The 18,685-nt window shown below is 41.9% G+C and overlaps 1 protein-coding gene across 5 annotated transcripts in view; it reads left to right on the top strand.

Annotated features, from left to right (window-relative positions):
• Nucleotides 1-18,685, top strand: part of OGT (O-linked N-acetylglucosamine (GlcNAc) transferase) — a 65,617-nt gene that overhangs the window by 23,473 nt on the left and 23,459 nt on the right. For all 5 annotated transcript variants that reach the window (XR_008377506.1, XM_053579189.1, XM_053579192.1 and 2 more), the window contains 13 exons: nt 3,083-3,162; nt 3,993-4,188; nt 5,005-5,145; nt 6,342-6,442; nt 8,879-9,032; nt 9,121-9,222; nt 9,425-9,604; nt 10,830-10,988; nt 11,151-11,240; nt 15,052-15,177; nt 17,983-18,153; nt 18,264-18,380; nt 18,466-18,636. Coding sequence is in view for 4 of the 5 variants with exons in the window: in XM_053579189.1 (XP_053435164.1) it covers nt 3,083-3,162; nt 3,993-4,188; nt 5,005-5,145; nt 6,342-6,442; nt 8,879-9,032; nt 9,121-9,222; nt 9,425-9,604; nt 10,830-10,988; nt 11,151-11,240; nt 15,052-15,177; nt 17,983-18,153; nt 18,264-18,380; nt 18,466-18,636 (1,788 nt within the window). In the remaining variant the exon portion in view is untranslated. The remainder of the gene's footprint in view (nt 1-3,082; nt 3,163-3,992; nt 4,189-5,004; nt 5,146-6,341; nt 6,443-8,878; nt 9,033-9,120; nt 9,223-9,424; nt 9,605-10,829; nt 10,989-11,150; nt 11,241-15,051; nt 15,178-17,982; nt 18,154-18,263; nt 18,381-18,465; nt 18,637-18,685) is intronic.

An 18,685-nucleotide genomic window follows, 5' to 3' on the forward strand; every position in this document is an offset into this window, starting at 1 on the left:
TCTTTCTTTTTTTTTTTTTTTTTTAGAGACAGTCTTCACTTTGTCGCCCTCAGTAGAGTGCTGTGGCATTACAGCTCACACTAACCTCCAACTCTTGGGCTTAAGTGATTCTTTTGCCTCAGCCTCCCAAGTAGCTGGGACTACAGGCGCCCACCGCAACGCCTGGCTGTTTTTTGGTTGTTTGTTGCAGTTGTCATTGTTGTTTAGCTGGCCTGGGCTGGGTTCGAACTTGCTGGCCTCGGTGTGTGTGGCTGGCGTTGTAACCATTGTGCTATAGGCGCCAAGCTAGTCAGGTTTGTTTTCTTGCTACTGAGTTGGATTCCTTACATATTTTAGATTTAGCCCTTTCCTTATCAGATCTATGGTTTGCAAATATTTTCTACCACTTTGTGGGTTGTCTCTTCAATCTCTTAGTTATTTCCTTTGCTGTACAGGAGCTTTTTAGTTTGATGCAATCTCATTTGTCTTTTTTTTTTTTTTTGCTTTTATTGCTTCTGTTTTATGCTAAGCGAAATAAGCCAGCAAGGGGCGGCACCTGTGGCTCAGTGAGTAGGGTGCCGGCCCCATATATGGAGGGTGGTGGGTTCAATCCGGGCCCCGGCCAAACTTCAACAAAAAATAACTGGGCATTGTGGTGGGTGCCTGTGGTCCCAGCTGCTTCGGAGGCTGAGGCAAGAGAATCGCCTAAGCCCAGGAGTTGGAGGTTGCTGTGAGCTATGTGACACCATGGTACTCTACCGAGGGTGATAAAGTGAGACTCTGTCTCTTAAAAAAAAAAGAGATATAGCCAGAAAAACAGTTAAATTCAAGAAGGAAGGGAGGAGGTTCCCTAAGATTCTACCCATTGGGTACAATGTAGAGCTATATAGCAGGCTTTTTTTTTTTTTTTTGAAGACAGAGTATCACTTTGTTGCCTCCGGTAGAGTATTGTGATGTCATAGCTCATTGTGATGTCATAGCTCACAGCAACCTCAAACTCTTGGGCTCAAGTGATTCTCTTGCTTCAGCCTCCCAAGTAGCCAGGACTATAGGTACCCGCCACAACGCCTGGCTATTTTTAGAGATGGTCTCGAACCATCTCTAGCTCAGGCTGGTCTTGAACTTGTGAGCTGAGGCAATCTGCTCACCTCTGCCTCCCAGAGTGCTAGGATTACAGGTGTGAGCCACTGTGCCTGGCCAGCACACATTTTTTTTTTTTTTTTTTAAGAGAAAGTCTTCTCAGTCGCCCTGAGTAGAGTACTGTGGCGTCATAGCTCACAGCAATCTCAAACTCTTGGGCTCAAGAGATCCCCTTGCCTCAGGCTCCCAAGTAGCTGGGACTGTAGGCTTGTGTATCACCTGGATAAGTTTTCTGTTTTTAGTAGAGATGAGTCTTGCTCTTTCTCAGGCTGTTGTCTGAACTCCTGAGCTCAAGCAGTCCACCTGCCTTGGCTTCCCAGAGTTCTAGGATTATAGGCGTGAGCCACCATGCCTGGCCTGTTTTCACACTTCTTGGATGATAGACTCAATTACAACTTGGACTTTACCTTATAAATGCAAACAATGTAACCTAATTATATGTACCCTCATATTAATCTGAAATTAAAAAAATACAACCAGATATTAAGTACCTTGTGGTAGAAGTAAAACAATGGCACTAGTGAAGTAGTCTTGCATAAAAGAAAAAGCCCTGGCTGGGTGCCCATAGTTCAGTGGTTAGAACGCTGGCCCCATGCACTGGGGTTGGCAGGTTCAAACCTGGCCAGGGCCTGCTAAACAAAAAAAAAAAGAAAGCTCAGATATGATTAAGCTTCTAGTTATACCTATCAATGTACAGGGAATACATGAGACAGGGAAACTTGTTAAAGGACACCATAGGGATGCAGATAGCAAAAGCCAAAAGCCAAACTTTGGGAAGCTGTAGCACATGATAATCTTAAACAAGTCTCAAATAAAAATGGAGATTTAAATTAAACTTGTAGAGGCAAAAGGATCACTTGAGCACAAGAGTTTGAGGCTGCTGTGAGCTACGCTGCAGCATTCTACCCATGGCGATGGAGTGAGACACTGTCTCAAAAAACAAACTTTTTTTTTTTTTTTTGTAGAGACAGAGTCTCACTTTATGGCCCTCGGTAGAGTGCCATGGCATCACACAGCTCACAGCAACCTCCAACTCCTGGGCTTCAGCGATTCTCTTGCCTGAGCCTCCCGAGTAGCTGGGACTACAGGCGCCTGCCACAACGCCCAGCTATTTTTTGATTGCAGTTCGGCCGGGGTCGGGTTTGAACCCGCCACCCTTGGTATATGGGGCCGGCACCTTACCGACTGAGCCACAGGCGCCGCCCTCAAAAAACAAACTTTAAAGGATTAAAACAAACTTAGAAAGGCATATTTCTGTATGGGTCTTATTTTGATCCTGATGTAAATAAAGGTAATAGAAATTAGACCAGTGGGGCGGCGCCTGTGGCTCAGCGAGTAGGGCGCCAGCCCCATATGCCGAGGGTGGCGGGTTCAAACCCAGCCCCGGCCAAACTGCAACCAAAAAATAGCCGGGCGTTGTGGCGGGCGCCTGTAGTCCCAGCTGCTCGGGAGGCTGAGGCAAGAGAATCGCATAAGCCCAAGAGTTAAGAGGTTGCTGTGAGCGGTGTGACGCCACGGCACTCTACCCGAGGGCGGTACAGTGAGACTCTGTCTCTACAAAAAAAAAAAAAAAAAAGAAATTAGACCAGTGAATAGATACAAGGAATTGCTGCCTCCTTCTGCCATTAGAACATTCAGACTAGTTAATTATGAATAAAATAAGGGCTGTCATTAGAATTATTCAGCTCAATAAAATTGGGGCAGATCCAATTTTTAATTTTCCCTTCAGGATCCATTCTGCTCATGAGAAATGTGAGCTATAAATTGTTTTGATAAAAGTAAGGTTTATTAAAATAATTGGAAAGTACGAAATAAATTGGGTTTTAAAGATGAAATAACAATTTAATTATACTAGTAAATGTAATTGGAGGTTAAAAATAACCTCAGAATAAAAAAATGTTAATTGGGAAGTTAATTTGGTAAAATCCTAACTTGCTCTGAGTAACTTTCTTGAAATTTTTAGGCTGTCACCCTTGACCCAAATTTTCTGGATGCTTATATCAATTTAGGAAATGTCTTGAAAGAGGCCCGCATTTTTGACAGGTAAGAGAATTTCTGTTTAATGAATATTCTTGAGTCTGTTGTATTGACAATTGAGATTGAGAGTTTGGACTGAAACTATGACAATTGTCTCTTGAAACACATTTTTCTTTTTTAATATTGTTGTTTTCCCCTGCTCATGATGTCTGATATGTTACCTTTGATTTGTAGGTGGTATTGTTTGACTTTACATTATTGGTTTACCTCAAAGCCATTATCCTTCTCACTGGGAATTTAGTTGAAATTTTCTTTATTGTAGAACTGTTGAAATAGTTACCTCTTACAGTAAATTATTCCTTTGATCTGACTCAGAAATCTAAGTAAATCCCAACTTTTAACATTTTTTGTTGTTGTCAAAGGAGAGTATTATGTGGAAATAGAAAATTTCTTAGTGTAAAAGTAATTTTATAGAAGTGTAATTTTGGTTTAAGATTATAGTATTTTGATATATTCTGGTATAGTGCAGCTTGAATTAATTGTAACAAAGCATCCATTAGAAATTAGTTGCATTAAGCATCCACAAGAATGGAGAAGCATGAATCTTGTGCACTCAATTTTGATATGAGGACAGTGACAATTAAGGACATGGTGTGGGGTGGGGGAAGGGGAGAGCAGGGAGAGAAAGAAGGAGGGAGGGATGGGGAAAGGAAGAGCAGAGAGAGGGAAGGAGGGAGCAGGTGGGGCCTTGGTGTGTGCCACACCTTTTGGGGGCAAGACACAAATGCAATCAGTTTAGCCTGGTTTCTTGTACCCTCAATGAATCCCCAACAATAAAAAAAAAAGAAATTAGTTGCATTTTGTGTGTGTATTTTTTTTTTTTTTTTAATTTACAGAGCTGTGGCAGCTTACCTTCGTGCCCTAAGTTTGAGTCCAAATCATGCAGTGGTGCATGGCAACCTGGCTTGTGTGTACTACGAGCAAGGCCTGATAGATCTGGCAATAGACACCTACAGGCGAGCTATTGAACTTCAACCACATTTCCCTGATGCTTACTGCAACCTAGCCAATGCTCTCAAAGAGAAGGGCAGTGTAAGGATTTTTACTCAGTTATTTCTTTGTTATCTGGTAGGATTAAGAAAGTCTTTTTTGGGGGTGGTGCCTGTGGCTTGGTGAGTAGGGCACCAGCCCCATATACTGAGGGTGGTGGGTTCAAACCCGGCCCCAGCCAAACTGCAACAACAAAAATAGCCAGGCGTCATGGTGGGCAGCCTGTAGTCCCAGCTTCTCAGGAGGCTGAGGCAAGAGAATTGCCTAAGTCCAAGAGCTGGAGGTTGCTGTGAGCTGTGATGAGGGCACTCTACCCAGAGCAACAAAGTGAAACTGTCTCTAAAAAAAAAAAGTCTTTTTTGTATATACTTATTGTTATTAAGTATCGAGATGGTGTATTGGTTCGCTGTGGAGTTTTTTTTTTTTAAAGAGAGAGTCTTACTTTGTTGCTCTCGGTAGAGTGCTATGGCATCACAGCTCACAGCAACCTCCAGCTCTTGGGTTTAGGCAATTCTCTTGCCTCAGCCTCCTGAGTAGCTGGGATTATAGGCGCCCATCACAACACCTGGTTATTTTTTTGTTGCAGTTTTGCTGGGGTCGGGTTTGAACCTGCCACCCTCCGTATATGGGGCCGGGGCCCTACTCACTAAGCCACAGGCGCCACCCCACTGTGGAGTTTTGGTTGAGGGGAAGAATACTGAAAAATACCCATTTTCTGGAGTATTACCAGCCATTGGGCTTAGTTAATTATTAATTATTAACTGAGTAATTATTATAAAATTATTAGAAAAATATGCTATCAGTGTTGGCTCTGTGATTCTTCTGTATAGTTTTTTAATAGTTTGTTTTGTTTTTTAGGTTGCTGAAGCAGAAGATTGTTATAATACAGCTCTCCGTCTATGTCCCACTCATGCAGACTCTCTGAATAACCTAGCTAATATCAAACGAGAACAGGGAAACATTGAAGAGGCAGTTCGCTTGTATCGGAAAGCATTAGAAGTATGTTGAGGGTGGTGTGGCTGGGTATTTAGCCTGTGATAGTAAAGGGAAAACAGTGAAATTTGCCATGTAGTCTACCCCTTTTGTAAAAATTGATGGTTAGATCATTTAAAAGTGGATTATTGCTGGAACATACTCTTCTTAGCAAAGTTATCTCAAGAATGGAAGTAAAAAATATCCAATGTACTCAGCCCTACTATGAAACCAATTTATAGCTTTCATATGAAAGCTATAACCCAATTATAGCCCAAGAATATGGGGAAGGGGGAGAGAGAGGGGGGAGGATGAGCAGAGGGAGGGTGATTGGTGGGACCACACCTATAGTGCATCTTACAAGGGTACATGTGAAATTTACTAAATGTAGAATATAAATGTCTTAATAACTAAGAGGGTGCTGTGAAGGCTATGTTAACCAGTTTGATGAAAATATTTCAGATTGTGGGCGGCGCCTGTGGCTCAGTCGGTAAGGCGCTGGCCCCATATACCGAGGGTGGCGGGTTCAAACCCGGCCCTGGCAGAACTGCAACCAAAAAATAGCCTGGCGTTGTGGCAGGCGCCTGTAGTCCCAGCTACTCGGGAGGCTGAGGCAGGAGAATCGCTTAAGCCCAGGAGTTGGAGGTTGCTGTGAGCTGTGTGGTGCCATGGCACTCTACCGAGGGCCATAAAATGAGACTCTGTCTCTCCAAAAAAAAAAAAAAAAGAAAGAAAATATTTCAGATTGTGTATAAAACCAGCACATTGTACCTCATGATTGCATTAATGTACACAGCTGTGATTTAATAAAAAAGGATTATTAAGAAAATCCCTACATTCAGAGTTCATTTTTCTATGAATAGATAAGATCTGAACAAAAAATTAAGAGAAGTTATCAATAGGTATACAATTTCAGAGCCTGATAGCTATATGGTGGTTAGTAGGAGTGTAGTAGGTGTTCAGTGGAGAGAGATTTCAGTGGTGTTGGAGTGGTCAGCATAAACAAAGAGGATGAGAGGTCTACATCATTATATTTGAAATGAGGAAATGTATAAAATAGAGGAAGAGGTAGAATTTGAGCTGTTAGGCCTTGGAGAATGAATAGACTTGGAAAAGGTAGAGAGTAGTTTAGAAGTATAGAGGTACTTGAGCACAGTTCTTAAGGTTTTGTTATTACTGCTGCTTTAACTTTTTTAATCTCAGTTATGATTTTGACTCTTTAGGTCTTCCCAGAATTTGCTGCTGCCCATTCAAACTTAGCAAGTGTACTACAGCAGCAGGGAAAATTGCAAGAAGCTCTGATGCATTATAAGGAGGCTATTCGGTAAGAAACTCAGTTTATTCATATATATATATTTATTTTATTTATTTATTTATTTATTTTTTGAGACAGTCTCTCACTTGGTCACCCTTGGTAAAGTACCATGGTGTTTTAGCTCACAGCAACCTCAAACTCTTGGGTTCAAGCAATCCTCTTGCCTCAGCCTCCCAAGTGGGTGGGACTACAGGTGCTCACCACAGTGCTCAGCTACTTTTAGAGACAGGGTATTGCTCTTGCTCGGCTGGTCTTGAACTCCTAAGCTCAGGCAATCCGCCTGCCTCAGCTTCCCAGAGTGCTAGGATTACAGGTGTGAGCCACTCGGCCCTTCCCTCCCTCTCTCTGTCTCTGTCTCTTCTCTCTCTCTGTGTATGTGTGAGTATATACACACACACACACACACACACACACACACACATATGTATATTTTCCCTCCCCTCCCCAAGAGACAACTTTCTGTCTCTTGGGCTGGAGAGCCCAATCATAGTTCACTATAATCTGAACTCCTGGACTCAAATGACCCTCCTTCCTGTCTCAGCCTCCTGAATAGCTAGGACTACAGACACATACTACCACACCCAGCTAATTTTTAAATTTTTTGTAGAGGTGGAGTCTTGGCTATGTTGCCCAAGCTGGACTTGAACTCCTGGCCTTAAGCTTAAACAGTATTGTTCTGCCTCCCACAATGCTGGGATCACAGGTTTGAGCTACTGCATCTGGCTCTTTTAAATTATCTTTTAATATTTAGAGGGAATAGGCGAAATCTTACCTAACAAGTACAATGAACACTGGGTCATGGGCACACTTAAAACCCTGACAGAAGCAATCCATGTTACCAAAAAATTTGTTTCCCTGTAATCTTTTTTTTTTGGGGGGGGTGGGGTGGAGGGAGAGTGGAGGACAGAGTCTCACTCTGTTGCCCAGGCTACAATACCTTAGCGTTAGCCTAGCTCACAGCAACCTCAAACTCCTGGGCTCAAGTTATCCTCCTGCCTCTGCCTCCCAAGTAGCTGGGATGACAGGCCTCCACCATGACACCTGGCTAATTTTTCTATTTTTAGTAGAGATAGGGTCTTGCTTTTGTTCAAGCTGGTCTTAAACTCCTGAGCTCAAGTGATCCACCGCACCTGGCCACCTGTAATATTCTAAAATTTAAAAAAAAGAAAATTTATAAAATACAGAGCAAAAAGAAAAAAGTAAAAATCATTCTATTCACATCGATTATTGTTGTATTTTGGCACATAGCTTTGCAGTATTTATTACTGTTGTATTTTGGCATATAGCTTTGCAGTAATTTATTAAATACCCATGTATACTTATATACATGTGCACTTTGTATAAAATTAGAATTATTTTTATTTTTGTCTAAAGATTTTTTTTTTTTGCTTCAGAATTTTTATGTTTATGTGTCATTATATGTCATTAGTTTTCTACAATGTGGAATAAAACATCCTATAACAATAAGATTATTTTCTGGCTCAGCACCTGGAGCACAGTGGTTATAGCCTCAGCCACATAACACTGAGGCTGGCGGACTCGAACCCAGACCGGCCCAGCTAAACAACCACAACTGCAACAAAGAATAGCCGGGCGTTGTGGATGGGTGCCTGTAGTCCCAGCTACTTGGGAGGGTGAGGCAAGAGAATTGCTTAAGCCCAAGAGTTTGAAGTTGCTATGAGCTATGACGCCATGGCACTCTACCCACGGTGACAGCTTGAGACTCTGTCTCAAAAACAAAAACAAAACAAAACAAAAAACATTATTTCCTGATTGGTATTAAATGTATTCCAGGGTGGTGCCTGTGACTTAGTGAGTAGGGCGCTGGTCCCATATACTGAGGATGGCGGGTTCAGACCCAGCCCTGGCCAAACTGCAACAAAAAAAATAGCCAGGCTTTGTGGCGGGCACCTGTAGTTGCAGCTTGTGAGGCTGAGGCAAGAGAATCACCTAAATCCAAGAGCTGGAGGTTGCTGTGAGTTGTGATGCAACCGCACTCTACTGAGGGCGACAAAGTGAAACTCTATCTCTAAAAAATAAAAAATGTATTCCAGTTGAACTTTACCTAAAATAGAAAATATCTTGTTTCAGAAAACGTTTTTTGCTGCAAGATAGTTTTTTTTTCAAATAATAAAAGGTAGTGAACTTAGTACCCAGACTATGCCAGCATGTTATTTTGGTATAATAGGAGGATAAAATTGACACCAAAAAGTGAGCAAGTTTTTTCCCATATCATGTCTGTAAAATACTGTATTTAAAGTTGCCTTGCCATTAAAATCAATATTTTCTTACTTCCAAAGGATTATCTTTTAATTTTTAAATGTTTGGCATTTAGCAAATTGGGTAAGTGCTAAAATGGCTTTTAGTAACAGCAAAATAAATGAACGTTATGTGGGGTTAAAGATTTTTGTACCAGATAAGTGAAACCTTTGTCTTCTCTTTTAGAATCAGTCCTACTTTTGCTGATGCCTACTCTAATATGGGAAACACTCTAAAGGAGATGCAGGATGTTCAGGGAGCCTTGCAATGTTACACACGTGCCATCCAGATTAACCCTGCATTTGCAGATGCCCACAGCAATCTGGCTTCCATTCACAAGGTAAAATTTTTATTATAATAATATACGTATCTTAGAACCTAAAGCTTAATTTTGGGAAACTTTACCATCACACTTTATTTATTTCCAGGATTCAGGAAATATTCCAGAAGCTATAGCTTCCTACCGCACAGCTCTGAAACTTAAGCCTGATTTTCCTGATGCTTATTGTAACTTGGCTCATTGCCTACAGGTAAAGAGTAACAGGCTTGTAATTGGTTTTTAGTGTTGTAATTATTTTTTAATTGTTATGTGCCATATTAATACAAGCCTGATTGGAGACAGTATTTTGAATAGGTTATGTGACATTATTTTAGGCCAAAGAGACACTAAATTATTTGATCTTGGGATAGGATTGTCAGGATAATACTCTAACTTCTTTTTGCTTCCTCTAGATTGTCTGTGACTGGACAGACTATGATGAGCGAATGAAGAAGTTGGTCAGTATTGTGGCTGACCAATTAGAGAAGAACAGATTGCCTTCTGTGCATCCTCATCATAGTATGCTATATCCGCTTTCTCATGGCTTTAGGAAGGCAATTGCTGAGAGGCATGGGAACCTCTGCCTGGATAAAGTATGATTCTTTTGTTATAATCTTTTTGTTGTAAACTAAAACACAGATACAGAAAACTGCAAATCAGATATATAGCTTAATGAGTTATCATTTAGTGAACACCACCCAAGTTGAGAAATGAAACTTTTTGTCAGTCCCCCTGGAACCCCTTCCACTGTGTCCTGTCTTGAGCATAACGCCATGCACTTTTCATAAGGTAGAATACTTAAATACTAATAGTAGACTGGTGGTATTTTTCTTTAAGTTGAAAGCCATTATGGTTAATAAAGTGTTTGGTATTTTGTGTTCACTTTTGAGAATTAGAGTACTACTTGATCGAAGGTTGGAGTGCTAGGTTTTTTTTTTTTTTTTTTTTTTTGAGACAGAGTCTCTATTTCTCTGGGGAGAGTGCTGTGGCATCATAGCTCACAACAACTGCAAACTCTTGGGCTCAAGTGATCCTCTTGTTTCAGCTTCCCAACTAGCTGGGACTACAGGTACCTGCCATGACGCCTGGCTAATTTTTCTATTTTTAGAAGAGACAGTCTCCCTCTTGCTATGGCCAGTCTTGAACTCTTGACCTCAAGCAGTCTACTTGCCTTGGCCTCCCAGAGTGCTTGGATTACAGGTGTGAGCCACTATACCTGGCCTATTAATTTTGTTTTTTAAAAGTTTCCCTACAGTAAATTTCCTATAGACTTTTCTAAAATGCTGGAAAGTTTACCATTCTTTGTCTACACTGCTTCATTCCTACAGGCTTTAAATTTGCTCATCCTTTTCTTTCTTTAGAGATAGAGTCTCACTTTGTCACCCTTAGTAGAGTGCTGTGGTGTCACAGCTCACAGCAACCTCCAGCTCTTGGGTTTAGGCCATTTTCTTGCCTCAGCCTCCTGAGTAGCTGGGACTACAGATGCCCGCCACAACACCCGGCTATTTTTTGTTTGCAGTTTTGTCGGGGCCGGGTTTGAACCCCCCACCCTCGGTATATGGGGCCGGCGCCCTACTCACTGAGCTACAGGTGCCACCCTGCTCAACTTTTTTCATAAATCTCAAGAAAAGGTTAAAGTATAAAACATAATTACATCACCTGCTAAGGTTGCATTGAACTAGCCGTAAGAATTAAGTATTTTGGGCAGTCTTTTCTCAATAGGTAATGATGTATAGGTTTGGTATGTTTGTAGTCAGTTTGTAGATGAGAATTGATGTATAGACTCAGTTACTAACAAGCCTTGCATTCTGTTGGTAGATTAATGTCCTTCATAAACCACCATATGAACATCCAAAAGATTTGAAGCTCAGTGATGGTCGACTTCGTGTAGGATACGTGAGTTCTGACTTTGGGAATCATCCTACTTCTCACCTTATGCAGTCCATTCCAGGCATGCACAATCCTGATAAATTTGAGGTAAGACTAGTGTGTTTCTCTAGAATAATTATTTGTTTAAAAAAAAACCCATAGTGATGGCTTTATTGTCACCACAGGTATTAAACCTGGTGGCTTTCTAAAAGATTTGAGTCAATTTTTATTAAATATATTTTATTAAATATACTATGTGTTGCCTTTTAGGTATTCTGTTATGCCCTGAGCCCAGATGATGGCACAAACTTCCGAGTGAAGGTGATGGCAGAAGCCAATCATTTCATTGATCTTTCTCAGGTAGGTGAAATTCTGATGCTTCCAACTTTTTATTTTGGGCAAATTTGAACAAAACTGTTGGCATATGGTTTATACATACATTTTTTTGAGACAGAGTCTCACTTTGTTGCCCTTGGTAGAGTGCTGTGGCGTCTCAGCTCACAGCAACTTCAAACGCTTGGGCTTAAGCGATTCTCTTGCCTCAGCCTCCCAAGTAGCTGGGACTATAGGCGCCCGCCACAACACCTGGTTATTTTTGTTGCAGTTGTCACTTGTTTAGCTGGCCTGGGCCAGGTTCGAACCCGCCAGCCTCTGTGTGTGTGCTGGCGCCGTAACCACTGTGCTGCGAGTGCTAAGCCAGTTCATATTTTGATTATAGGTATTAAACATTATAGTACCAGGTCAGGTACAGTGGCTTATGCCTGTAATCCTAGCACTCTGGAAGACCCAGGTGGGTGGATTGGTTGAGTTCAGGAGTTTAAGACCAACCTGAGGAAGACTGAGACCCCATCTCTAAAAAATAGCTGGCACCTGTAGTGCCAGTTTCTTGGAAGCCTGAGGCAAGTGGATCACTTGAGTTCAAGAGTTTGAGGTAACTGTGAGCTATGATGCCATGGCACTCCACTAAGGGTGACAAAGTGAGATTCTGTCTCAAAAAAAGAAAAAGTGTTACAGTACTACACATCAAAGCACTTGCCCATCTTAACTTCTTTGGTCATTTATGTTTATAATTAGCATGGCTTTTGCTAGGGTTTTGAATGAAACAGAAGTGTGTTTTATTTGTGCTTGGACATAAAACTTTTCTGGTGATTGAACCAGCACTTGTGACAGACAATAGAAACTTAATAAACATTAAGTGAATACATTGAACAAAATGGCTTAGAAGAATAAGTAGGTCATTTAAAGAAAATAGATGAACTATAGTTCACTATTTCTTTGGTTTTTTGCCCCTTTTTTTCTTTTTTGAGACATGGTCTTTGTTGGCCCAAGCTGGAGTGCAATGATATGATCATAGCTCACTGCAACCTCAATCTTGTCGACTCAAGTCATCCTCCTGTCTCAGCTTCTCAAGTAGCTAGGATTACAGGCATGCTCTACCATACCCGGCTATTTGTTTGTAGAGATGGGGGCTTACTTGTTGCCCAGGCTGGTCTCAAACTCCTGGCCTCAAGCAACCCTCCCACCTTGGCCTCTCAAGATGCTGGGATTAAAGGGGTGAGCTGTTATACCTGGCAACTCTTTCCTTTGGTTATCTTTGTTTCTGTACTTGTTCTGTTGTTAAAAATTCTTTATTTGCGGCATAGCTCCTGTAGCTCAAACAGCTAAAGCACCAGCCACATAACACCAGAGCTGGCGGTTCGAATCCAGCCTGGGCCTGCCAAACAACAATGTCACCTACAACCAAAAAATAGCCAGGTATTGTGGCAGGCGCCTGTAGTCCTAGCTACTTGGGAGGTTGAAGCAAGAGAATTGCTTAAACCCAAGAGTTGGAGGTTGTTGTGAGCTGTGATGCCATGACACTCTACCGAGGGTGACTACTTGAGGCTCTCAAAAAAAAAAAAAAAAATCCTCTATTTGCTTAAGTTTTATTTGTGAAGCCTGTGGGGGAATTAATTTGTAAGTTATATAGTTTTTTTGTGTGTGTGTGTGTTGTTTTATCTGGGCCCTGGGGTAGATTCGAACCTGCCACTCTCAATGTTTGTGGCTGGCGCTGTAACCACTGTGCTATAGGCACCGAGCCACAGTTTTTTATTTTTAGACCAGTGGTTCTTAACCTTCCTAATGCCACGACCCTTTAATACAGAATAGCAATGAAAATAATTTTATGGTTGGGGGTCACCACAACATGAGGAACTGTATTAAAGGGTCGTGGCATTAGGAAGATTGAGAACCACTGTTTTAGACTCTTATTTGTCACTTTGGTGACTAATGAAGATAATATACTTTCGTGTGTGTACGCACATGTAGGCATGTATACATAATGCATATATGTGTGCATACATATATGTGTGAATCATTAAAGTCCTCGCAGAAGGGTTGTGAAACTCTTCTCATTTCATAAATAGTATACACTAACATCTTTTGCAATATAGTTATTGATTCAAAAGTATGTTTGGCTGTTTTTGATGTATAGTTTAAACTCTTTGTGACCAGGAAGCATATCTTTTCTACCTCTGAAACCATCAAGGACTTGCTGCTTGTTGACTACTAGTCTTAAACTCTTCACCATAGGTTTTTCAACTTTCCTCAGTTTTCCAAAACCTTTTTTGCCAGTATTTTCACCCAACAATCACCTTCACGTATACCCTAAATAAATGAAATAATTCACTATTTTTTTTTGGGGGGGGTGCAGGGGACAGAGCCTCAAGCTGTCACCCAAGGTAGAGTGCCATGGTGTCACAGCTCACAGTAACCTCAAAGTCCTGGTCTTAAGCGATTCTCTTGACTCAGCCTCCCAAGTAGCTGGGACTACAGGCACCTGCCACAACGTTGGACTATTTTTTGGCTGTAGTTGTCGTTGTTTGGCAGGCCCGGGCTGGATTTGAACCCACCAGCTCTGATGTATGTGGCTGGCGTCTTAGCCGCATGAGCTACAGGCACCCAGCCTTTTTTTATTTCTTTGAGACAGAGTCTCGGTAGAGTGCTGTGGCGTCACAGCTTATAGCAACCTCAAACTCTTGGGCTTAAGCAATTCTCTTGCCTCAGCCTCCCAAGTAGCTGGGACTATAGGTGCCCACCACAATGCCCAGCTATTTTTAGAGATGGGGGTCTTGCTCTTGCTCAGGCTGGTCTTGGATCTGTGAGGTCAGGGCAGTCTACCCACCTTGGCCTCCCAGAGTGCTAGGATTACAGGTGAGAGCCACTGCATCCAGCCCCTATTTATTTTTTTTTGAGACAGAGTCTCACTTTGTCACCCTTGGTAGAGTGCCGTGGCGTCATAACTCACAGCAACCTCAGACTCTTGGGCTCAAGTGATTCCCTTGCCTCAGCCTCCGGACTACCTGGGACTACAGGCGCCTACCACAATGGTGAGCTAATTTTAGAAATGAGGTCTCACTTTTGTTCAGGCTGGTCTTGAATTCCTGAGCTCGGGTGATCTGGCCTCAGCGTCCTAGAGTTCTACGATTAACAGGTGTGAGTGTTACACTCAGCCACTCAACATTTTGTAAGCCTATGTTGTGCTTTACTCTGGTTATTTATACTGTTTCCTACTGAGATTGTATTCTGTCAAACTCCCTTAAAATTCTGTTTATTGGGCTCAGCGCCTGTTACTCAGTGGTTATGGTGCCAGCCACATACACTGGAGCTGGCAGTTTCAAACCCTGCCCAGGCCTGCTAAACAATAATGACAGTTATAACAAAAAAGTAGCTGGGCGTTGTTGTGGGTTCCTGTAGTCCCAGCTACCAGGGATGCTGAGGCAAGAGAATTGCTTAAGCCCAAGAGTTGGAGGTTGCTGTGAGGTGTTATGCTACAGCACTCTATATACCAAGGGGGATAATAGTGAGACCCTGTCTCGAAAAAACAAAAATTAAAAAAAACAAAAACTTCTATTTATTGTTGAAGGCCCATTTCAAATACTAGTTCCTCTATGAAACCCTGTTTCTCATACATTCAATCTAGAAAATAAACTCTCCTTTCTCTGTACTCTGTTTCTGTAATGATTTGGGTCCGTATTAATGGCACTCAATCATATTTTTGGCCTGCATTATTGTAGTTAATTTGTATTACCACTTTTGCATCTGAGGATTTTAATTCTGTTTAATGCCATTAAAGCTAAGTGAACTAATCTGAGATTATACATATAGCGAGTTCTTGTTTTCTATTCCATAGATTCCATGCAATGGAAAAGCAGCTGATCGCATTCATCAGGATGGAATTCACATCCTTGTAAATATGAATGGTTATACCAAGGGTGCTCGAAATGAACTTTTTGCTCTCAGGCCAGCTCCTATACAGGTAAAGGAATTAATAGTAATGGCTTTTAACATACACTGGGCTAAAAAGACAAAGCTGTGTTTTGTTTTGTTTTGTTTTTGGTTGAGACAGAGTCCCACCCTATGCCCCTGAGCAGAGTGCAGTGGGTGTGGTAGCTCACTGCAATCTCAGACTCTGGCTGTGGGCATCCTGCTGCCTCAGCCTCCAGAAGGCGCTGGGATTACAGGCGCTCACCGCGGCACCCGGCTAGGTTTTTCCATTTTTTTCATGAGTCGGGGTCTCACTGTCGCTTAGGTGAGTCGCAAACTCCTGAGCTCAAGCAATTCTCCCTCCTCAGACTCCCACAGTGCTGGGATTGCAGGTGTGAGCCACTGCGCCTGGCAAAGCTGTGTTTTTCTCCCCCACCCCTCTGGTTAACTGACATTTGAAACAAGGTAAGTCAGACATACTTCATTTTTTTTTTTTTGAGACAGAATCTCAGTCACTCTGGGGTTGAATGCCATGGTGTCATAGCTAACAGCAACCTCAAACTCTTGGCTTCAAGTGATCCCCTTGCCTCAGCTTCCTGAGTAGCTGGGACTACAGGTCCCCACCACATCCCTGGCTATTTTTAGAGACGAGGTCTCGCTCTTGCTCAGGTTGGTTTTGAACCCATGAGCTTCCAGAGTGCTAGGATTACAGGCCTGAGCCACTGTGCCCAGCCTGATTTTTAAAAATTTTTATTTATTGGGCGGTGCCTGTGGCTCTGTGAGTAGGGCGCCGGCCCCATATGCCAAGGGTGGCGGGTTCAAACCTGGCCCCGGCCAAACTGCAACAAAAAGAAAAAATAGCCGGGCGTTGTGGTGGGTGCCTGTAGTCCCAGCTGCTCGGGAGTCTGAGGCAAGAGAATCGCGTAAGCCCAGGAGTTAGAGGTTGCTGTGAGCCGTGTGACGCCATGGCACTTTACCCGAGGGAGGTACAGTGAGACTCTGTCTCTACAAAAAAAAAAAAAAAAAAAAATTATTTATTATTATTATTATTATTATTTTTTTTTTTTTTGAGACAGAGCCTCAAGCTGTCACCCTGGGTAGAGTGCCGTGGCCTCACAGCTCACAGAAACCTCATACTCTTGGGCTTAAGGGATTCTCTTGCCTCAGCCTCCCCAGTAGCTTGGGACTACAGGCACCCGGCACAATGCCGGGCTATTTTTTGGTTGTGGTTGTCATTGTTTGGCAGGCCCAGGCCGGATTCCAACCTGCCAGCTCTGGTGTTTGTGGCTGGCACCTTAGCCACTTGAGCTATAGGCGTCACCCTTCACTTATTTATTTATTTTTTGAGACAGAGTCTCAAGCTGTTGCCCTGGGTAGAGTGCCAGGGCATCACAGCTCACAGCAACCTCAAACTCTTGGTCTTAAGCGATTGTCTTGCCTCAGCCTCCCAAGTAACTGGGATTACAGGCACCTGCCACAGTACCTGGCTGTTTTTTTTTTTTTTTTTTTTGTAGTTGTTGTTGTAGTTGTAATTGTTGTTTAGCTGGCCCTGGCCAGATTCAAACCCACCAGCTTCAGTGTATGTGGCCAGCGCCCTACTGACTTGAGCTATGGGCAACTGCCTTTTTTTTTTTTTTTTTAAGTTATTGAAATGAACAGGGATAAAGAAGATTGAATGTAGAACACGATGCCTATAGGTATATGTACGTGGAGGTATGCAATTCATGGTTGAGTATAAGCGGTTGCTCTGTCTTACAAATTTGAACATTTTAGCATTTAGAAGGTTAGTTAAAGTACTACTCGGATTGTTCTTGTCTGAAGAAGTAAACCCTCATTTATTTACTTATTTAATTTTGGCTTCTTTTGATGAATGTTGTGTTTTTTTTTTTTTTTTTGAAAAAGAGTTTATTAAGGTATGATTGATATACCTTATGAATTTAAAGATAAGTATAGTTTTTTTTTTTTTTTTTTGCGAGAGTCTCAAGTTGTTGCTCTGGGTAGAGTACTGGGGCATCCTACCTCACAACAACCTTCAACTCTTGGGCTCAAGCAATCCTCCTCAGATTTTATCTTTTTTAGTAGAGACAAGGTCTCGCTTTTTTGCTCAGACTGGTCTCGAACCTGTGAGCTCAAGCAGTCCACCTGTCTCAGCCTCCCAGAGTGCTAGGAGGTGTGAGCCACTGCACCTGGCTTTTTTTTTTTTTTTTTTTTTTGAGACAGAGTCTTAACTCTTTTGTCTTGGGGAAAGTGCCATGGCATCATCATAGCTCACAACAACCTTGAACTCTTGAGGTTAAGCGATCCTCCTGTCTCAGCCTCCTTAGTAGTTGGTACTACAGGTTCTCACCATGATACCTAGCTAATTTTCTATTTTTAGTAGAGATGAGGTCTTATTCTTGTTCGGGTTGTTCTGTTACTCCTAAGCCCAAGGGATCCTCCCACCTTAGCTTCACTGAATGCTAGGATTACAGGTGTGATTTTTTTTTTTTTTAAAGAGATAAGTATACTTGGCTGGGCATAGTGGCTCACACCTGTAATCCTAGCACTCTGGCAGGCCGAGGCGGATGGGTTATCTGAACTCACGGGTTCAAAACCAGCCTGAGCAAGAGCAATACCCCATCTATAAAAATAGCTAGGCATTGTGGTGGGCACCTGTAGTCCCAGCTACTTGGGATGTTGAGGCAAGAGAATCACTTGGGTCCAAGAGTTTGAGATTGCTGTGAGCTATGATGCCATAGCACTCTACTGAGGGTGACACAATGAGACTCCGTCGCAAAAAAAAAAAAAAAAAAAAAACGATAAGTATACTTAATGAAAGTACTTAATCAGTTTTTAATCTGGGATTGTTTTTCTTTAGGCAATGTGGCTGGGATACCCTGGGACTAGTGGTGCGCTTTTCATGGATTATATCATCACTGATCAGGAAACTTCACCAGCTGAAGTTGCTGAGCAGTATTCGGAGAAATTGGCTTATATGCCCCACACTTTCTTTATTGGTGATCATGCTAATATGTTTCCTCACCTGAAGGTAGGTCTAAAATAGTGCTGTGGGAGATTTTAAAGAACTATAGTCATTTATTTCGTTGATATTGTCCATAGTCATCCTAATAGACATGTCTGAAACTATTTTTTTATTAGAAAAAAGCAGTTATTGATTTTAAATCCAATGGACACATTTATGACAATCGAATAGTTCTGAATGGCATCGACCTCAAAGCATTTCTTGATAGTCTGCCAGATGTGAAAATTGTCAAGGTGAGAACTTAGTCAATATTGTCATTGAAGTAAAGTTAACTGCATTTGGGATCTTTTCTCGAATGATGTATTCTTTTTTTTGTAGATGAAATGTCCTGATGGAGGGGATAATGCCGACAGCAGTAACACAGCTCTTAACATGCCTGTTATTCCTATGAATACTATTGCAGAAGCAGTTATTGAAATGATTAATAGAGGGCAGATTCAGATAACAATTAATGGATTCAGTATTAGCAATGGACTGGCAACTACCCAGGTGAGAAAATAATAGACCATGATATGTACCACCAAGCACAGATTTATTT

This window comes from Nycticebus coucang, chromosome X (assembly GCF_027406575.1).
Source record: "Nycticebus coucang isolate mNycCou1 chromosome X, mNycCou1.pri, whole genome shotgun sequence".
NCBI classification, from domain to species: Eukaryota; Metazoa; Chordata; class Mammalia; order Primates; family Lorisidae; genus Nycticebus; species Nycticebus coucang.